The 22,202-nt window shown below is 32.4% G+C and overlaps 1 protein-coding gene across 1 annotated transcript in view; it reads left to right on the forward strand.

Annotated features, from left to right (window-relative positions):
• HCN1 (hyperpolarization activated cyclic nucleotide gated potassium channel 1) overlaps positions 1-22,202 on the forward strand; it is a 384,462-nt gene that overhangs the window by 202,501 nt on the left and 159,759 nt on the right. The window contains exon 3 of the mRNA XM_082455878.1: positions 9,761-9,922. Coding sequence (XP_082312004.1) covers positions 9,761-9,922 — 162 coding nt within the window. The remainder of the gene's footprint in view (positions 1-9,760; positions 9,923-22,202) is intronic.

A 22,202-nucleotide genomic window follows, 5' to 3' on the forward strand; every position in this document is an offset into this window, starting at 1 on the left:
GTATACTTAAAAATATATTATCAAGAGACCACTAGTGGACAAGTTAATGGAACTTGATTAACTGAAGATTAGTACAAAAATTCTTTCTGGATAAATATATGAATAGAATGGAAAAATATGTCATATTCTTACTTAATTTCAAAGCAATTCAACAGTTGTTTATTGACTATGTAATATCTACAAGATACTATCTATGGGAAAACAATTTACAGAATATATAAAATGAGTTTAAACATCCTCTACTTTATTTGCTTTTATAGTTCAGTTACCAGAGATTGTACACTGAAGTGGTCTCTCTGTTTTAAGCGTGTTCATTATTTAGATGAATTTTAAAATACAAATTTCTGACTTGAAGTCTCCAAAATAAAATATCTGTTCTTAACAACATTAGGTACATTTCTCTATTTCTTTGTATGGTGTATTTTTCAAAAAAGCATAAATTCAAAAAGCATAAATTCATGTGATTGATTTTGTATACCGAGGAAATGAACTACATAGTAATAAAAACTAGAATACTTTTACTATCTGTAGCTCAAAATGCAGAGATAACTAAATTTGTACTTATTGGAGCATGTAACATATTACAAATAAGCTAAGAGAGCAGTTATACAAAAGAGAGAGAGCAAGCAAAAGATTGACATGAAACTGTAAAGATAAAAATGGGACTATTATTAGCATTATGTTATTTCTAAAATGAAATATTCCCCAATCCTCTTCAAAAAGTACAATGTTAGAGAAATATCATTTGAAATTAATTCACAAGAGCTAGGCAGAATTGATAGAATATTGCTAATTAGTTTGATTTTTCACCCTCTTTCTCTACACATACACACAAGCACACATACACACACTTACATAGCCACTTAACGATTGTTTTCTTGATTATCATTATGCCTGTGTACTAGACAATAAAAAGAGAATATTTAATTTTTTTATTAAAAATAACTGTATTTGAATTTTCCAGGCAAGATTTGCAAAAAAAAGTTCAAAAGAAAATTAATCATATTTCATTAAATCGATATCTTAGTGCTAACTGCATGAAAGTAAGTGCTGACTTAGTGAAATTAAGTGTGTGTTAAGCAGCAGATAGCCTTCATACAACCATCATTAAAATAAGTTTTAAAGATCCATCATACAATATGTGTTTGTTTTTATTTTCTTCACTTAAATATTTTAGTAGTTGCACAATTTGTATATATTGTCTACATTTACTGCCATTTGAAATTTGTAATAGAGGAATAGACAACGATCTTAAATTGTTTAATTTAATTAATTTCTTTTTTTTCCGTAGTACTAATCCATTCAACTCTCTTCTTTTTTTTTTTTTTTTTTTTTTTAAATTTTTTATTTATTTATTTATTTATTTATTTATGGCTGTGTTGGGTCTTCGTTTCTGTGCGAGGGCTTTCTCTAGTTGTGGCAAGCGGGGGCCACTCTTCATCGCGGTGCGCGGGCCTCTCACTATCGCGGCCTCTCTTGTTGCGGGGCACAGGCTCCAGACGCGCAGGCTCAGTAATTGTGGGTCACGGGCCTAGCCGCTCTGCGGCATGTGGGATCTTCCCAGACCAGGGCTCGAACCCGTGTTCCCTGCATTAGCAGGCAGATTCTCAACCACTGCGCCACCAGGGAAGCCCCAACTCTCTTCTTAATAGGACCATTTTCAATATTCATTTGTAATTTTATTTTCCCCATGTGTAAGCTACTTCTTAAAGTAAATTAAGCACATGGGGTTTTTGCTTGCTTTTTCATTTTTCTAGGGCACTGTCCAATAATTAGATGTTCTGTTATACTACACAGTCCTCATATAAGTTAAAAAGATGTACTACTTTTTCCTAAGGAGTTTTAAAAATGTGACAATTTGGGTATATTCAGTTAACAAAATGTAACCTATCATAAGCATTTTTTGTTTCTGACCTATTGCCATTCATCAGATGATACTGACTTGAAATTCCAAGGAAAATGAGTGATCTTAGTAGAAATGCTCATCTCAGTTAGGTACTCATTAACATTGACCCATTTATGCAAATTCACTGTTAGATGAGTAACCTCTGTGGGAGAAAAAACATTTGCTGATCAAAACTCTGTACCACCAGACATTGTGCTTCCCAGTTTTCAAGGTTTGTACTTTTATAGTTTCCACTATAACTGTTTCCTATTGTTTCCTACCAAAAATCTTCAAAGAATCCATATTATTTTATCATTTTTCTTATGTTTTCTTCATAACTCGTGATCTTTGCTTTTTCTCAGGCTAGTAAGGCTAACAAAGAGCAATTTTTGCATGAAGAGATACTTTTTCTAAATGTTTAGTATAAGGAATTAAAATCCTATGTAAAAATATGTATGATTGGAAATGGCTGATATATTTTATAGTATGAAAGTAATGAAACAAATTCCTAAAGTCTAGGTGATAGTCAAGATAAATCATAGTTAAGAAACATGACAATTTTTTTACAACTAAAATAGTTAAACTTCATTTCTTTTTTATTATATATATATATATATATATATGTTTGTTAAAGAACTATATGGGCATGATCAAAATAACACATGCATAGTTAGCTATATATCTTTGACAGTCATGATTGATAACTAGTGTATTCTATTCCATAGCTATACTTCTGTAAGTATGTGGTTCTTATGACCTTATAAGTACTGTTTAGTTTACTGCAGAGTTATGTGATAAAACATAGCCTTCTCTATAGTTCCGATGATGTAATATCTGTGCCACTTCAAAAAGAATGCTCAAATAGATGCACTTTTTTTTAAAAGTTTCATTCCCACATTTCAGGAAATGAAGTCAGCCTTAAATATCTCTACATTCCCCTAATATGTGGGGAGGAGGGAGAAGGAAATAAGTACAGGGTAGCTATGACACATGCGTCCTTCAGGAAGTCAGATTTTGTAGCAGGTGGTAATTTGCACATCTAACTGTGAAAAGAAAACCACTTTACCCATTAGGGCAGGCCTGCTCTCTTTCTGTCTCAAAGTTCCAGTGAGGAGAGTTTTTTTGAGAAGCTAAACTGAGAAGAATATAAAGGAAAAAAAATTAGGAAAGTACCTAGGAAGTGAAGATTCTTTTTCAAATTAAAACACTTTGGAGGAAGTGAGAAATTTTATTGCTTCTAAATATACAGAGTAAAACTAGTGTAGAAGAAGTTAACAGTTCTGAGGAAAACGTAATCTAGTAATTATAGTAATTTGATATTGCTGCCATATCCAAGAGGATAAAGGATAAGCAGAAGGCTTGTATTACATGTGTCTTGGTTTTTAAACTTTTATTTTTGTATTAATTCATTTTTGCTGTACTTTACAAAAGTGTCCACAACTGACAAACGAGAGAGTTGGTTTTCATCACAGATTGAAGAGCTCTGAACTAATTATTTAGGTTCCTGGAGGAGAAAAGAAGATCAGATTAATATCAAAAGACACATCTTTTGATACTAGGAAAAAGCCAGTAAGAAAAGCTGCAGATATATGTTTGCTGGAAAGCGTGAGGGGTCACAGGTGAAGGAACTCAAACATAAGAATGTGTTTCCTTTGGAAAAGGTAACATTTTAAGCTGAAACTCAGCAGGATAGTCATGATTTTTGGGGACGTGAGAAGAGAGGAAAAAATATTGGATAGATGGTAAGAGGGAAAATCATAGGTACTAAGAATAGAGAAATGCATAGACCAGAGCTGAGGACTTCAAATAGGTTACTGTTTTTTTAAAAAAATTAGTACACACAATCTACAGTTTCCTATCCAGTAATTTTCATTAGCTCAGGTATAGAAAGTGGCCGTTTTGATTACTCAGAAGTTGACATTTTGCAGAAAAGGGCAGTGGAAAAATACAGAGTCCTTAATAAATGGAGATGTGTGGTGGGTGGGGATTGAGAGGTTGTAAGATGCCAGGAGTGAGAGAAAGTTATGGGTGGAATAGCCAAATAGAACAGACACTGAAGAGAAGGAATTTTCCTGTTACAGCTAGACAAATTATTGTCTGAAAGTGGCAAAGGGGACCTCAGAAAATGAGGGCATTGACATCAAAACCTAAGGCTTATGAAGTACGAAAGAATTGAACCAACTCCGTTTGAGAAAGTTACCAGAGAAACTGAGTCTTTGGGGAGAGGACAAGGTGCAGTCATAAGTGTCAGGAAAAAGCAGAGAAGGAGAGGAAGAATTCTATGATGAGGCTGAGGGTACAAGAGAATTAATCGACAATGTAGGAGGAGTTTTGAAGTGACAGTGGAAAGGAGAAACCCTCCAAGAAGCACTCCACAGCCAGAGGATCTGATAATAGGTAGGGGAAGCTAAGAAGTAGATAACTGCATTTTGACTATGGACACAGGCTGATAAAGATGAGATGCCCAGTTGGTTGACTTTTCTGAAGGTTATGGGCTGGCCATTTGAATGAGATCCTAGACAGGGTAGGGACTGATAAAATTAGTCCAATGAGTGCAGTCATTACCAGTGTTCAAAGAGACCGCTGTGAAGAATACTCTTCTCTCATATACCAGATGAGACCTTCTGCACTTTACCTAAAGCATGGTAGGATAATCTGGATAGTTTTCAAGGTAAGAATTGCAGAAGGTGCAAAAGGACTCTTAAAATATTTATTTTACTATTGATTAGGACTACTACATATTGAATTCTGGATATGTGTTAGCTATGAAATGGACTGAGTTGCTAAATGTTTGTTTTCTTGTATTCTGTGTCAACATGGCATAGAGATACTCCATCTAAAAGATATATCAAGTTATGCAGGTACAAATACATAAAGATAAACCAAAGAACCTGAACTTATTTTAATACCTTAAAAATAAGAATGTTCTGTGTCAAGAGAGCCATTTCTGACCCATTTGATTTTCTTAATGTTACATCGATAAGAATTCTGAAAGCATATTTGAAGCCTTCAATCAATACTGAGATCATAGAAGCAGCCTAACCTATAAATGATTCCCATCTGTGAAATCAAAGACTAAGGACAGATCAATGTATTCCATGAAAAGTCTTAAATTGACCATTTTTTGGTTAAGTAAAACATAGTAAACCAAATAGTTAAGGATTGGTTAAGTCTCACCGATTTCATAGGTGGGTTATTAGATTGAGAGACCCCTGAATCCAGCTTATCAAGAATGAGTGTGGAAGCATTTTGGAATCACTCTGCTAATTTATGGATATCTCCATATAACACAGTTAGGGATTCGACCTTTTAAGAACAGGATAGTTTATACATTGCTCCTGGGAAAAATATTACAAAAAATTATACTTATGATGAACAAATCCGCAAATATTAGGGCAGGATTTGGGATTCGGAATCAAATTATCTTACTCAGATAATTCTTCCAGCAATTCTATCTGGAGTTATTAGACTCCATCTGGGCAGAATTCTAGAACTATAATATTATAAAAGTAATTCAATGAGTATCTGTGACCAGCTCTTTCCTCTCCTTGAAGTCATATGAAAAACACAATGTTCTGAGCTGGGCGAATGTAAAGCACAGTGCCTTCCACTGACATATTTTGTAGTCTAGTTTTGGTGAAAATAAAATTAAAGCACTACCTTTCAAACTTATTTTAATTATTTTTTTTCTGTTGACTCTTGTAAGTACCACTTAAAACATATTGCTGGGGGGTCAGAATGGTCTGTCTTTCTGTTACCCACACTCTGAGCACTCAAATCGGGTTTCAAGTTCAGATTACTTGGAAGGTAGAAAATAATGAAGTTGTTTTTCTTTTTTTAATTCCTTGGTTTAAAACACAAAAGCAAAAACTTTCCACTCTTAAGATCATAAAACGTTACTTTTGCTGTTATTGTTAACCCCCTGCAACAGTCTCATTCATTCATTTAATAATTTATTTAGCAACTTACAGTTGATTTAACAATTTATAACTACAATTCATTTAACAATTTGAGTGTCATCTACAGTGCTGTTTTTGAGTTGTCAGGTTTACATGCAGGAGCGCTAAGATAATAGATTTAGATAGGAATTTATCACTTTAGGATTTCTACCTCATAGATGGAAAAAAGCTGAAAATATTAATTAATTAATCAATGATGTTGGCCACTTGATCAGGAAGTTGAGTAAAGTTGCACTGAGACTTATCTTACAAGCTACCCTTAGACAGTAAGAAGTTATGGCTTTGCTTAAAGTAGACCAGATGTTTCCTTTGGTTAGCGTGACTATCTGCAGATGTATATGCTCCATAAGGAAGTAGTCTTCTCATTCCAAATCTTCCATGAGCAAAGTTTTACCAGGGCCATTAATAATCTACCATATGATTCAGCTATCCCACTTCTGGGTATTTATCCAAAGAATACAAGAACACTAATTTTGAAAAGATATATGCACCCCTATATTCAAGCAGTATTATTTACAATAGCCAAGACGTGGAAACAGCCTAAGTGACCATCCATGGATGAATGGATAAAACAGATGTGGTATACAAATACAGTGGAATACTGCTCAGCTATAAAAAAGTTGGGATCTTACCATTTGCAACAACATGGATGGACCTTGAGGATATTATTCTAAGTGAAATAGGTCAGATGAAGCAAGATTAATGCCATATGATTTTACTCCCATGTGGGATATAAAAAAAGAAACAAAAAAGAAACAAAATAAATGAAGAAACCAAATCAAACAAAAACAAACACTTAGATACAGAGTAGTGGTAACCGGAGGGGAAACAGCAGGCGGTGGGCAAAATGGGTAAAGGGGATCGACTTTATGGTGATGGATGGAAACCAGATTTTTGGTGGTAAGCATGCTGTAGTGTATAAAGAAGTAGAAATATAATGTTGTAAACATGAAACTTATATAATGTTACAAACCAAGGTTTTCTCAATTAAAAAATAATAAATATTAAATAAATGAATGAATAAATAAATATCTCAGCAACTGGTCACATGTGAAGTTTATGCCTTCCAGGGTATATTAATTATAAGAGCTCAACAGACAATCAAATCAGGCCCAAACAACTACACACATTTATGTATGCATCAAAAGTAATACTATATACACTATGATGTCCTTTTGTCAGGTAGATAAATCAGGATGGAGCTACATGGATTTGACTATTTGTAATTAGCTTTTGATATTAACCAGTGTCAAAATAGCCAACTTGCTGTGCCTCTTCCAATGTTAGATTTTGGAATAGCTCCAGAAAGTGAGATCACTTTTGAACACATAATGTTAAAGGCCAAAAAGGGAGACCGTTTATGAAATTAATTATGTGAGCACTATACAGCAGAGTTAGTATATAAATCTAGCATGAGTATAGTATACTAACATTGTGAAGTTAGGAATAGAAATGGGATAGAGGTTAGGCTTAATTCTAGGGATTATCCTGTACAATAGGAGTTCAGTAATCACATGGAAGCAAAACAAAAAAAATGTGTTTCTAATATATTATGAAAGGCCTTATAACCCCATTAACTTCCTTTATGAAAATAGTGGTTCTGTTTCTCTGGAAAACAATTTAGAAATAACAGGGTTTTATTAAAGGAATTGGTGAATAACTGTTAGAATATGTTATCTTATTTCAGTAAATAATCACTTAAGATCTTACAAAAAGAATCTAACTCCTGGTAAAGAAAGTAGAAAATCCATAAAAGTCAGCTGTACTGAGAATGGGCCCTAGTTGTCTGTAAGATCCCAAACTTCATTCTAAACTCTTATAGTTTAATGCCGGTTGCTGCCCATATGTTTATAGTTTACAGATAATTGGCAGACAGTTTCAGATACTGTTTATTTCAGATAATAAGGTTGAAAAGAGATTAGTTTCTTGTTTGATCCAGAAGTTTATGTTCTGCAGTTTTACCCTGTTTCTCAACTATGTAACACTTACCCAAAAGACATATTGTTCAATATGTCCATTTTGTCAGGAAATGCTTAGATATAAATATAGAATTCTATTACTAAACAAAAAATGAAATCCATGGTGATTTTCTTTCCCTACTTTAGTAGTAAAAAACTTTTTTATTGTATTTTACTGTGTTACTTTTAATGAAAAGTTATTGATAAAAATTTTGGTACTATTTTATTTTCAAATTCAGTGACCAAGAAATATCAGAGGAAATAACATCAAAAGAACTTTTCTGTGGGTTTGCCAAATACAAAACCAAATTTAAAAATATGTATAACTGATTGACTTTGCTGTTACCTGAAACTTAATACAACATTGTAAATCAACTATACTCCAATAAAAATTAAAAAAAATAAAAAACAAGAAAGTCACAAAAAATAAAATAAAATAAAAATATTTTAAAGGAAATAAAATTCTTAATGCTTTAAAATAAATTGCTACTCATATAGCTGTCTGATATCAAAATACGTGATCTGCTGACTTTAAAATCCAGGATCCCAATCTTACTTTAAAAAAAATTCAAAACAGTGTGTACATTCCCACAAAGAAGGATTTTTTTTTTTGCTCGCTCTAATTACTGTGTCAAAAAGGAAGATTGTTTAAAGAAAGAATTAATGGCTAATAGAAATATATCAAAGTGAAAAACATTTAATTAAAGATAGATTTGCTGATTTTATAAAAGCAAAACCCAGCTGTGCTGTCATGTTACCTCTACACACTTCAGTACGCATTTCTTAAGAATTATAGAAGTTTCCTTACCAAGATATAGTTTCTAAATCAAAGTATTAAATTTGTGGGTTTTTTCCTGTTTCTCAGTTAATTTCTCAATACATGGTGTCCTCATTACTTCAAAAATAGACCATTCTTTTGGTGAATTATACCAAATGTGATCCTAAGTATCTCAAGGTGTCGTTTCTTTGTGTATTTATACATATTTATTAATTTTATTAACTCACTAGCCCTTTAACAATTATAGATCAGCTCTCAAGTGGGTTTTGGTATTCTAGACTAGGTGAAATATAAGCAGAAACTATTAGCAATGGAAGAGTGATATAACACATTAGCTACTAAAGAAAGGATTCAAGTTCTGAATGAGACGTTATAGATATAAAGCTGTATGTAAGTTTCCACTTGTAAAATTCTGATGGAGAATGTCCATTTGTCATAATTTTTTGTGCTTTCTGAAATAATCTAACCTATCATAACAGATTTTGTGAAAATACAAATAAAGTTTCACAGGAAAGGGAAACCTGTAACATACAGATAATACAATGGAAATAACAATTTTAATTTTTAAAAAGTGCTGCACGGTTGTTTTTTAACCATTCAGAGAACTTTTATCTCAAAAGCCACTATTCACGTTCAATCTGCACAATAAAAGAAGTAGCTCTAACTCATATAGCTATAAAGTTAACTGCAGTTAATTGTCAATCTTCCTTTATGTTTTGCAATTAAACTACTTTTGCTGATGGTTTTCAGTCCCTGGGTTATTTTTTTGATTCTTCAACAAATCTATTAACAAGGAATGAGAAGCAGAGAAGCGTGTGCCCATCATTTGTCAAATTTGCTAACTTCTTTGAAAGCACCTTTGCTAAAATGCTTGGAAGGACAGTAAGTGAAAACTACTGGCAAAACCAATGTTCTTTAAAACATGACTCATCGATTTAACGTAGTCATGTCACCTCTGCTCCTCATGGAGAACCCACAGTTGGTGGTAATACTCATAGAGTGCCAGACCTCAGTGTAAGGATAAAGACATGCAATCTCTGTTTCTATTTGTAAAAGTTCTTTCTGTATTTTTATTAAATCGATACTTGCACTATATAATGTCAATGTCTACTGACATTGGTAGTATTCTTGACTTTTAAAAATTTGATTATAAGAATTGATCTTATATTTTGGTCAACAGATTTTCCACATGACATATGATCTCGCCAGCGCCGTGGTGAGAATCTTTAACCTCATCGGCATGATGCTGCTCCTGTGCCACTGGGATGGCTGTCTTCAGTTCTTGGTCCCACTGCTGCAGGACTTCCCACCAGATTGCTGGGTGTCTCTCAATGAGATGGTTGTAAGTAATTCGTATTATTTTACGCTGTGTTTTCTACATTTTGCCAAAAAGTTCTAAATATTTATGTTAGAATGATCTAATTAGCCTCCATAAATGGTGAGAGAAAACTTAATTTTGCTTCTATGGATATAAAATCAGATGTTTCTGTTTCTACAACTAAAGTTTATTTACATGAAATGTTCCGGGGGGTGTATATGTTACAGCCTCTATTTTTAGATATCTCACTCTGTGTATATTGAGACATATTTTATTTCAAAGGTACACATACAAACACACACACATAGAGTCATAGTATTGTACAACATTCTTTTAAAAATGCCTACTGCTCAGAATAACTTCTTTCTTTCAACATGATTTTAGCATTTACTGTGTTCAAGACATGCAATTCTAGGCGTTGTAAACATGCAGACACATTACATCAGTGTAAATGCAAATGAGATACGTATGACATGCAATGATATTTCAGATAGTACTTCCTTCTAGTGAAAACATCATGGGAAAGATAGCCTTTAAACTTTACCATAGAAGACATGTAAATATAAAAATGTCTGTGAAATAGAAATTTGATTTACATAGGTAGGTGTACTTATATTCACATTTAATTTTAAGAGCATACTTTTTTTTTTTTAACATCTTTATTAGAGTATAATTGCTTTAAGGAGCATACGTTTTGATATACATAGTGCAACACTCACAAAGGAATTGAAACAATTGTGAATATTTTTAATATATATATTCACAGATATTTGTTCTCTCTTTAAGTTCTCATATTTTCTTCTTGCATTACACTTTAATTACCTTATATTTAATAAAACGTTATTTAAGTTAACTGCACATCAGAATAGCCTTCTCTTATGTTTCACATTTTATAGGTGGTAAATTTTATGAGACTTTCACAGAATTTTAACTTTGGCATAAATCGAACACCCTCTTCTTTTCCGGACTGTTCTATTATTAATTTCATAGATTGTTATTGTAAAAATAACATAGACATCTTAAGAATATACATTTTTGTCTCCTAACCAATGAAGCTCAGGCTTTGTGTTTGAAGGCAAGAGGGGTTTATAGCACACGTTGAGAAGAATGTCTTTTTTTCTCTCTTTTGTCTCTTCTTGCCTATGTATTTTTCTCCCTTCCTTCCTCCTTCCCTCCTTTCCGCCATTCTTTATTCCTTTCACTCCTTTCTTTGAGGCCCAATATTCACCTGGATCTCTCCTTCATTTCATTCATATCTGCTTAAATGTCACTGCCTCACAGAAGCCTTCCCTAACCACCCTAATATATTACCCAATTGGTTTATATTTTATCTTAAAAGAATTTAGCAACACACATGGACATGGGCATGCACACACACACACTTATTTGTTATTTATATTTTTCTGTGTTCCCCACACCGGAGCACAAGTGCCATTCAGTCAAAGAATTTGTCTGGATTTTGTTCTATACTTTATCTCCACTGCCTACAACAGTGCCAAACGCAGTAATTTGTTGTAACCTAGTCACTTATCATCAAAAGTTTGAGAAATGTTCTATATGGAACTTTCTGTATCTAAAACACAAACCAAGGACTTTGATCAACTCACTTTCCAGATCTGTGTAGTCTCATTGATTATAGATCTGTCACTTTTCTTATTACTGAAGAAGCAAACATAAAGACAGTACCAAGATATTTGGGGATGAGGAAAAAACAACGGCTCTATAAACTCACTGCTGACTGAGTGAATAGTTATAAAAAACAATAACACCACTGCCAAAAGATGATTCATCATTGGCACCAACTAATATTTAAGTTTGCAAATAATTATTATTTTAAATTTTCCCTATGTATCTTTTAAAAAATAACAATTGTCATTATTGAAAGAGTAAAGGAATTGTTATTAGGTATCCATAAATGGCATATAATTGTATAATTATAATATTAGGAAATATACTAGTTAATATGTGCAGTGGTAAACACATTTAATGAAGAAAAATTTTAACGTCTTGCTCATTTTTCTTTAAATGCCTGCGTACGTGCCCATTTGTGTCTGTGTTTGTTTTTAATCTAACATAGTCAAACCTTTGCTATATTCTGATGTAGAGCAAAACACCTTTCCTGAATTTGCAATTTGCTTCTTGGGTTTTTTTCTTTTAGGCTGCAGTTTTACTTAGGAAATTGGCTCCTATTTTCTTTCACATTTATTTAATATTATTTCCATGTCTAACTCTAATGTAGAGCGTAGGAAAGAGTTAAGTCTTACATTCAACTATAAGGACCAGAAATTCTTCTATATTGTGAATATTAGTGATATGAAGGAGAGAATAACCATAAAAAAGACAATTTTTAATCAATAGAGAACCTCAACAGTATCTTTTGACCTTGAAGATATTATTTTCTATCCTAAAGTTATTGAGTTCTCAAAAAACTTCCATCCATCACAACAAAACAGAGAAAAGTGTATTTACATACAAAGAGGGTTATAAAGGAGAAATGAAAATCCAATATAAGAAAAAAAGCACTCTATATTTACATATCATGCTTACTGTATACAAACCCCAGTGCTTTGAGAAAGGCTATCTTATTTGGTCCTCACAGCAGAAAAATGAAGTATGCACTATTCTCCTCCATTTTGCAGTTCAGAAAACTGAGATTTTTAGAGGTTAAACTAATTGTTCAGTGTCACACATGTAGTAGATTGTAGAATCAAGATTAGAATGCATATCTATCTGACTCTATAATTTCTGTTCTAAACTACATTAGAATACCTTATGTTGCACAGATTATAGAAAACAGTTTAAAAAAGTAGTTACAAAAAAAAGAAACTTGTAGTCACAGCACACCAATTATAGTAAAAAGTCACTTGAAAATCAGCATTTGAGCTCTGACACTAAAAAGTGGCAAGACTGATATGAGACGTAGATGTAGAAAAACAAAATCATATTGGGAAGGCCAAAATTGGGAAGCCAGATCAGGGTGGATGCAGGACATGATTGATGCTAGTCATTTTGGGGTATGGGCTTGACAATTGTGCTTTAACATTTGACATTGGTACTAAATGACTTAAGATAATGATTAGGTAGAGTGTGCAGCGAATTCCTTATGCCTTCCTTCTTTTCCATATCATGCTCTTAAATGATTTATATTTTTAAATACTATTTTGAATCCTCCTTAACCATTTTTGCATTTATATCTATATTCTTATTTTCATATATATATATTTTAAATCTTTCTTAAACACATTTGCATATATATCTATACCCTTATCTCTATATATTTAAATCCTCCTTAATGATGTTTACATTTGTATTTATATCCTTATCTATATTTATTCATTACTAGCTAGTTATCCATATATGCCCTATGATGAGAAATTCAGAGGCATTGCCATAACTATACTATATCACTAACTGGTAATTTGTTCAATATATTTATTGTTATATTAACTATTTCTAATCTGCATTTTATTCCATAGAAGTAAGCTCAATTCTTCTTAGCTAATTCCTTTCCAATCCTTATAAATTCCACTAAAATAATTGCTTAAATGCTGTTTTTTAAAAAGTCAGTCACTCCATTTGTATATGACTGATTCATTTTGCTGTGCAGTAGACGCTAACACAACATTGTAAAGCAGCTATACTTCAACAAAAATTAATTTAAAAAAAGTCAATCACTAACCATTGTGGGCTACTTGAACCGATGAGGTAAGAGATACTGACTTGGAAAATGCAACCTGAATAGGAATTAATCTTGCTCTGCATTTGTAATATTTGCTTTTGTTTCATTCAAGAAATGTTTGAATTATAGATTTCTGTCTGAATGAAAATCTTGGATTTGCCAGATAATTAATGTTTAATAAGATTAATTTTGAAAATCTTGTCATTCCCATGATATTTTGTGACTATGTTTTAGGTGTATCACACACACTAAAATTGTAACAGTTGATAATTAAAGGGATCAGAGGCAATGGGTTTTTGGTTTAAATTATAAAATATTATAAAATACTCATTTGAGAATCTAACTAAGAAAATAAAAAATACAATGCATCTGAACTTGCATATTAATCTTGACATAATTTAGGGAATGACTTTACAGAATAAAGAAGGATTTGCAGCTAAATAATACATTCCTAGAGCAATGCTTCTCTAATTGAAATCTTCAGGTTTACTGTCAGGGAGTCTACAGGGTTTCTCCCAGCAATCTGGTAAATATATGGATACATGTTGGCAATAGTTCGAAATGTTTCAATGTAAGCATATTATGAATTTAGTATCAACCTAAATACAGCATCTGGATTTACCTTTGTGGTTGAAGTGCATTGTGCCATGAGGTGCTATATAAAATAATTCTGGCATATAGGCTTAATAAATACATGATCCATTTATACCAAATGAAGGCTTAATGACATGATATTAGACATTGTACAAATTTTTCACCATAGGCAAAATGGAGAAATAGGTTTGAAAACTAAGTTATTCATTACATAGTACATAATTTGTGTGTTAAACTACATACTCTAGAAAAACGAGTTCTATAATAATCAGCACTATATTTACCTTGTATACAACTGTTTGGTTTCAGCAAACAAAACAAAACAAAACAAAACATCATCCATCACAATAAATTTAAATTAAGATGTGTTTATTAATTTATTTTTGTTAATATTTTGTTTGTAAATTTATGTCTGTTTCAACTTTACAAGAACTATAAGGATAAGAAACTTATATCTAGTTTTATAGTTGTGTTTATTTGAGTAATATCATCCTCAAAATGATTTAAGCCAACTCAAAGATCATTCCTTATAATGTTTTATTTTCTTGTTATTTGAGGGAATCTCTGCACTATTTCATCTTGAGAGATGCCATTCTAGAGGGCAAGCAATGTGCCTTATAAGTATCTGCGTACCCCACATGTCCTGTACCAATCTTGCACATATTACTAAATAAATATTAATTATTTATAACAGAATGGGTAATTAACAGCAGCATTTGAAAATTATGTGTAAAGGAGTTATTCTATTATGCATTTTAAATGTTGTTCCTTGGATAATTTGTGTTATAATAATTTGTACATCAAATTATTTCTTCAAAGATATGTAATCACTTGACCAACTTGTGGGCAATATAACATACTCAAAATTCATGAAATCCAAATCAATGAGCTTCTAGTGCCTTTCATTTCTATATAAATAACAATATTTTTCAGCAAAATTTTAAGATGTATGAACAATACTAACTAAGACTATCAGAGGAAAAAAAAGATATAAAATGTCTGGAAGAGTCTAATTAATAAAATCTATGTGGAGAAAATAAGAGATTTGATTGAAAAATCTAGATTACTGTGCAATTTTATTTTCATTTGAGACAATGTGTCAGGGACACTTACTAATAACCAAGAGGCCACACACTATGAACATTTTCTAGCTCCCTTCCAGTTGGATGGGGCCCTGTGATAGTGACGGTCAGTGGGCTCTGAGTGACAGTATCATATTTTACTTGTAAGTCTAAGCAGTGAAGAGCTGCTATGCAGTCCTCCAGTTATCTTTTTCCTCTCCAGAGGCATGTCTTTTAATGTGTAAACCACAACATAATATAGCTTATCCTGACTCTCCTAGACAGCAGAATAGAGAGGGAAAAAAACTGGCAGAATTGAATTTATAGAGACACATTCCAGAATTGCATCTACCACTGCAACCTCTGTGATTTTAGGCAAATCGATTAACTTTACTGTACTTCAGCTATGAAATGAGGGTATATTATTTACTCTTTCATTTAAGCCGTCTTACTGAGTACCTGCTTTGTGCCAGGCATTGTTGCAGGCGCTGAGCAAGCAGTAGAGAATGACACAAAGTCCCTGCCGTCATAGTGCTTACATTCTAACGAGCTTTCATTCATAGTACTTCTTCCTAGGTGCTGAAAACTATACAGAGATTAGATAATTCGATTTTGTAATCTAAATGCATAGAAAATTATGTACAGAAGTCATTAATATAAATTTGAATTGTGGCCTCTGTAATGTATGCACTGCCCAAAGAGCAAGGAGACAAGTGCTAAGGAAATACTGCCCTCTTTCTGCTTGCCAAGACAGGTACACTTGAAAATGTGGTCATTCTTCCAATTTTTCCCTCCCTAATTTAGCCACCCAGAGAGTGCTTTTTTTTTTTTTTTTTTTTTTTTTAACTCACATGACAGTGTGCTAGTGGCAGCCTTGTGTGGATTGAGATTAAAGAATATAAGGGGTATAAACTAAGGGGTGTGGAGACACAAAATAGGGAGACTTGTATTTCCATTACTGTCAACTGGTTTTCGATTAGGAACCTTCGACAAAGAGTGGGGATTGAGACTCTTCAGTCACTTTTAGCTCAAAAACTGTAATAGTCAAAATAAACGTGTGCTGGGGGGCTAGAGTAAAAAGAGCTGTTTATTGGTTTTAAGTGAATGATTTGGAAGAAAAAAAAAGGAATACATATTATTCATATGCAAGTCCCCATATACAAGTAGAATACTGAAACTTAGGATGACTATATTATTATCTATTGATATTCTAGCAAATGCATAAAGATAAAATTAAAATAGATTCACTTTTTGTTTTACAAAGCCCATAAACTAATTAGATAATGACTGATTGAAATAATACAAGTGAGATAATATAATTAAGACATGAAACTAGATATCTCTTAATTAAAAATATATTTCTCCTCTCTTGAGGTCTAGCAATGTATTTCAGATTTGAATTCTATACATTACAAATTATAGTATTATATTACTGATTTTTTTTTTCTAAGTAGAATGTGTTGCCTTAACAGAATGTTTTAAAGCCCTAGCAAGATGTAATTAATTTGCTGATAAGTCACTATGTAGCTTTACTGAGAAAAAAAGTGCATTCATAGCTCCGATGAGTTATAATAACAAAGTAGGTCAGCAGACTGCTGAGTGCTGTGATTCTCCTTTGCTGTCCTGTTTCTGCCTATTAGGAAAGCCAGCCTGGTGACTCTTCTCTATTAGATAGAAACGCAACCTCTTCACAAAAGTGAAACAATTCACATGGTGTCTTCTTCCTTGTCAGACATGTATTCTTTTAGGGGACTCAACATATGGAAATAAATCATAATCTGACATTTTGTTTTCAAATGAAATGTACATTTCAGAAAACCTCTAACATGAATTATAGTTCCATAATAGAGAAGGATAAAGAATATTACTTAAATTATATATTAGCTATGACTATAGTAAGATGTTTCAGTGATAACAAGACCAATCCATAAGTTCTAAAATTAGTTTTCTTATATAGACTAGCTTTTAAATTTTAAGCAACCAATGGCTACACCAAGCTCCATTCATGACATTACTTTATCTAACAAGTGACACCTACTAAAATTGGAAAAGAAACAAAATATCTTACAGTTCAATATTTTCTCCAGGAAGATTAATTTGCTAGACTTTGTTCTCCATCTCCATACGTATATTATATATATAGATTATATATATAATATATATGAATATTGTGGAGACTTTCACAGATGTAATATAATGGTACATGTAACACATTATCGCATCTATTCTAAATAAAAGGAAAACACATTCATTCCCATTTTGCAAATGAATAGTCTGACCCAGAAAATTGTTATTAGATTTACATAAAGCCAGAAGCAGACAGTATGGGCACTGATGATGAAATCAACTTTTTCCCTTGAATTAGTGCTGAACCTACCATAGCATTTTACTTCATGCGCCCCAAAGACCTTCATCCATTATAAATTGTCAATTCATGTTTACAGAAAACAACTATAAATTGATTGTACCAGTGGAAGAACTTGGAATGTATATGAAAATATTTGAAAAACTCATTGCGTTTTGTATGTGTATGTTCGTTTTTAAGGTTTCTCGTTTTACTACTTTCATAAAACTGAAAGAATCTGGCAAAGAAAAGAAATTTTAACTTCCCATTTATTCTGAGTTTCTCATTTACTTAGGTATCACATAACATGAAGAAAGCCATGTGATAAGTGAGGGATATAAGAAAACAACAGTGAGAATATTTTCTGAATCTTAGCATAAACATTTTCATAGTCCCATTATATACTCCATTATTTCTGAGAAGTAGTTTGTTGTTTTTAAAGATGCAATATATTCTGGAAATGAGTAATCCCTATGAAAAATTGAATTTGGCTTGTGAACCTTTATTTTATTTCAGTTATTTTATATATATATTTACAATATGCCAAAGAGCATAGGCAATTTATCAAATAAGATATTAAGAATATGAACTAGAATCATTGGCTGGTCTTCTTTATGCTTTGAGAATATAGAGATGTGTACAATGTGACCAGCATTTAAATACTCTTCTAGTATTACCAGCCAGGTGCCTCAGAAACATAGCTCTACCTAAGCAAGAGTTAATTAGCACCTGATTCTGCTGTACAACCTGCTGACTCATACTCCATGCCTAGAGTTGTGAGCACATTCATCTGTGGACTGTAGCCATTTATTCTAATTGTATAAGCTTGATAACGATCAAAAAATCACACAGGAAAATTGAGAATCCACCACCACCAGAGCTTTGTAATTTATAAAAAGATATATAACAATGAACCCGCATATACTCTCTATACTCCAATAGCATCTTCCAGGGCATATCATAAAGCCAACAAAATTTTTCTCTAAATGTATTCTAATGATAGAAATAAATATTAATTGTAATATCTATTTATAATATCCACCAAAGCAATTAATTTACATACACAGGGAATTTTGAGCTAGCCTTTGCCTTTGTGGTCAATGTGGTAATCTAAGATCATGATTCCTGCACGTTTGGAAAGGCCTTCCAGTATTAAAAAAAAAAAAAAATTCTTTAATTTCAATTGTATTAAAATGAGGACATTATTCAGTTTGACCATTTCAGTTAGGAGTAAACTATGTTTTCGTCCTTTAGGTGATTTTTTAAAAAATGTATTTGTTTGTTCTAAGGTCAGCTATTGATTCACATTTTAAAAAAATATTTAGTTAAATAAAATTATAACATGATTGGGAAAAATACCATTTCAGGCAGTACCCATTACTAGCTCTCCACTACTCCCAAACTAAAACTAAAGCATTAATGCTCCATTAAATGATTACATTCTGTCTCGCACTTTTGTAATTCTGCTCTCAACTAGGTTATCAATTCTTAAGGAAGAAGAAAAAAAACAGAAATTTGGCATAGGCATGTAATCAGTAAATCAAATTAAAGTTTGTATTATTCTATAACAATTATACAAGTCGTTCTCCTGAGGGTAACTTTCCATTTCACTCCTTGATGTTATAATTTGTCTGTAAGTTTTCATTATTATTTTACCAGAAGATCAGAACTTTTTAAAAAATAGCTCTTTAGAAAATGATGAAAAAGATTCCATGTATTAATTTTTATACAATGAAATATATAAACACGGAAACCTTATAAACGATAGGTCTGGACACCATTTATATCTGAAAATTTATGAGAAGGACATGTTCTAATGTTTCCTAATGTATTTCCCTATCATTGAATTTGTATCATAATGCATTGTGTGAACAAATTTAGTGTTCTATAAGAATTAAATGACCACAAAATTTGAAAGAGAAAGGGGAAGATAAACCCATTATTTTACGTAAGAATAAAAATTAAAAGACAGAAGTAGAAGATAGGAACCAAATAGTTAATACAATAAAGATAGATAGCCTTTTCTCCTTTAGGCTTTGTTTCCACCGTTGAGGTCATTGGCCATTTTCACTAGATGTCTTTGAAGCCAGCTCTGTTTCTTCCAAAGGAAAGAAAACATATCTTTATCATCACCAGCTATTGTTTAAGATAGCTGGTTTCTTTTGCTGAGCTGTAGTCTCATTAAGATCTTTTATTTCTCATCTGGTAAGTAACAATATGTTCATGGGTATATTTCTACCAACTTTTTTTTATAATAACCTATTACAGTACAGAGTTATAACTTCTACCAGGTATCTAATATTTAGTATATGCGAGAATTCCCTGGTGGTCCAGTTGTTAGGACTCCCCACTTCCACCGCAGGGGGCATGGGTTTGATCCCTGGTCGGGTAACTAAGATTCCACGTGCTGCATGGCCAAAAAAAAAAATTAGTATATGCAATCAGGTATTATTATTATTTGATTCTTTATGCATCTATCGGTTTTGTGACATTCATTCACAACCACGCTCAGCAAATTGTCTATATTCAGTTATGAATGAAGAGCTGATTAATTACAATGGCATAGCTTAACAATGCTTCTTTACCATTTAAAGATACTTTTACATACAATAACCAATGTTATGAATATATTATGACTAAAGGAGACATTCAAAAGATGTGGAAAAGTTCATACAGAAAGTTGGTGACAGAACTACATCTAGGACAGGAGTCTCCTTACTTGCACTCGCCCCTATTTTCTATTAATGCATGAATTGTTGAAAACTTTGAATGAAGAAATCATACATCCAGATGATTCAGTAAAATAGAAATTCCCTTCCTTTTCATTGCTTTCTTAATATAGAGCTTACCAGACCCTTCTAAAAGAAATAGCTTGAAGGATGGCCATAAGTAAAACACATGGCCTTGGATTTCCAATATTCTAATGTGTAGATAAGGGCATAATGACACAAATTCTATGGTAACTCATCAAATTTAGTGGGCTAAGATACGTGATTGAAATATGGGTTTCTTTAATAAGAATTTGACCTAATTGGCGCAGACCATGTGTCAAGTAGGTGCCCATTTACTGGAAATCTAGTATGATAGAGAAGATTGAAATAAAGAGGTATAGAGAAAACATTAATAAAGAGATATTATTTAAAGGACATACAGAAGGTTCTAAGCTAGTTAAATGGGGGAGGGTTTGTGGCACATCATAGCACTGGGAATGGGTATCGGTGATGGAGACTGCACACTTACTCTCCTTAAAGCAGAATATTGACAAATTCTTGCCTAGTGGACAAAATTATTTCCTAAAGCAAGCAGCAGTGATGAGCGTCTATTTCAAACAAAATTGAAGAATTTGTTGGTTAGTGATAAGTGATAAGAATCAGAAAGGAAGCATGCAAATAATCTTGAGCTAAATATGAGAAATGGTATTATTGTAGACTGGCTGAGCATGGTCAAGCTCTGGAAATAGATTGGTTAGATTCATCTACTGGTTCTCTCATACTTACCAGCGTGTGACCTTGGATAAGAGACTTAGCCTATTTATGCCTTGGTTTTCTCATCTGTAATGTGAGGATGTTGATTATATTTACTTCACAGAGTTTGGAGTAAATGAAGGAACTTATATGTGCCAAATATATAGAACAGTTCTTGTTACATTTCCCAGCTCAATACACATAAGTTATTAATAGTTGTAGTTGTGTGTGAACTAGAGTTGATTTTTCTAGTCTATAAATTTGTGCATAACCCTCCCATTAAAAAAAATAATGATTTGAGAGCTTGAAGTAGAAGCAGATATGCCATATACCTAGAAATATTAAATGGCATGGAAAGAAAAAGTTTGTAATGCATAAGCCTGGGCAAAAACAAAGAAAGAAAAGAACAGAATCTGAAAGTAAACCCTTGCTTTTATTTTCCTACCACCTACGGAAATACTAGAGAAAATGGTCTGAACCCATAATGATAGCTGTAAATAACATTTAGAATGAGAGAAACATTAATGACATTAATAAAAGTTGGAGCAAAGACCAGGAAATGGATACCCCCTTCACTTGGGATTCATGGAATGATAATAAATGATAATAAATGACAGAATGTGGAATACTTTCAATTTTGTTTAATAATGTCTTTTGTGAAGTGAAATATCAATACTTTAAACTGAGTAGACAGAAATAAACTCTAGGGAAATTGAACTCCAAGTCAATACTTTGGTACTCCAAATGGGCTGGACACCTGGCCCATGTGAATTGCACCTTAAAATGGTGATATCTTGGAGAAGAAATGGTGGACTGATTGCATAGGTTCTTTCATAAACCATGAAAATGGGCAAAGCACTGATTGTCCATGGTATATGTAAATAATGCATGAATTGACAAAAAGAGAATGAAGAAAGATGCTGCTAATTACAATCTGATATGTTTGATGTTAATTCCAAACAAGACTCTGCACTAAATTATAAAATAAATTGTTTGTGAGCACTGAGAAAAGGTTGTGTTTATTTAATGAAAGCAAGTCATAACAGAGCGGCCTTTTTCTCATTTTTATTCTTTTATATATAAGATATGAAAAAAAAAAGACTTGTTGAAAACCTTGCTAAGGACATATACAAGTCCACTATTTCCTTTTTGAGATGAACAT

Source organism: Balaenoptera physalus (assembly GCF_965194825.1).
Source record: "Balaenoptera physalus genome assembly, chromosome: 3".
Taxonomy (NCBI): domain Eukaryota; kingdom Metazoa; phylum Chordata; class Mammalia; order Artiodactyla; family Balaenopteridae; genus Balaenoptera; species Balaenoptera physalus.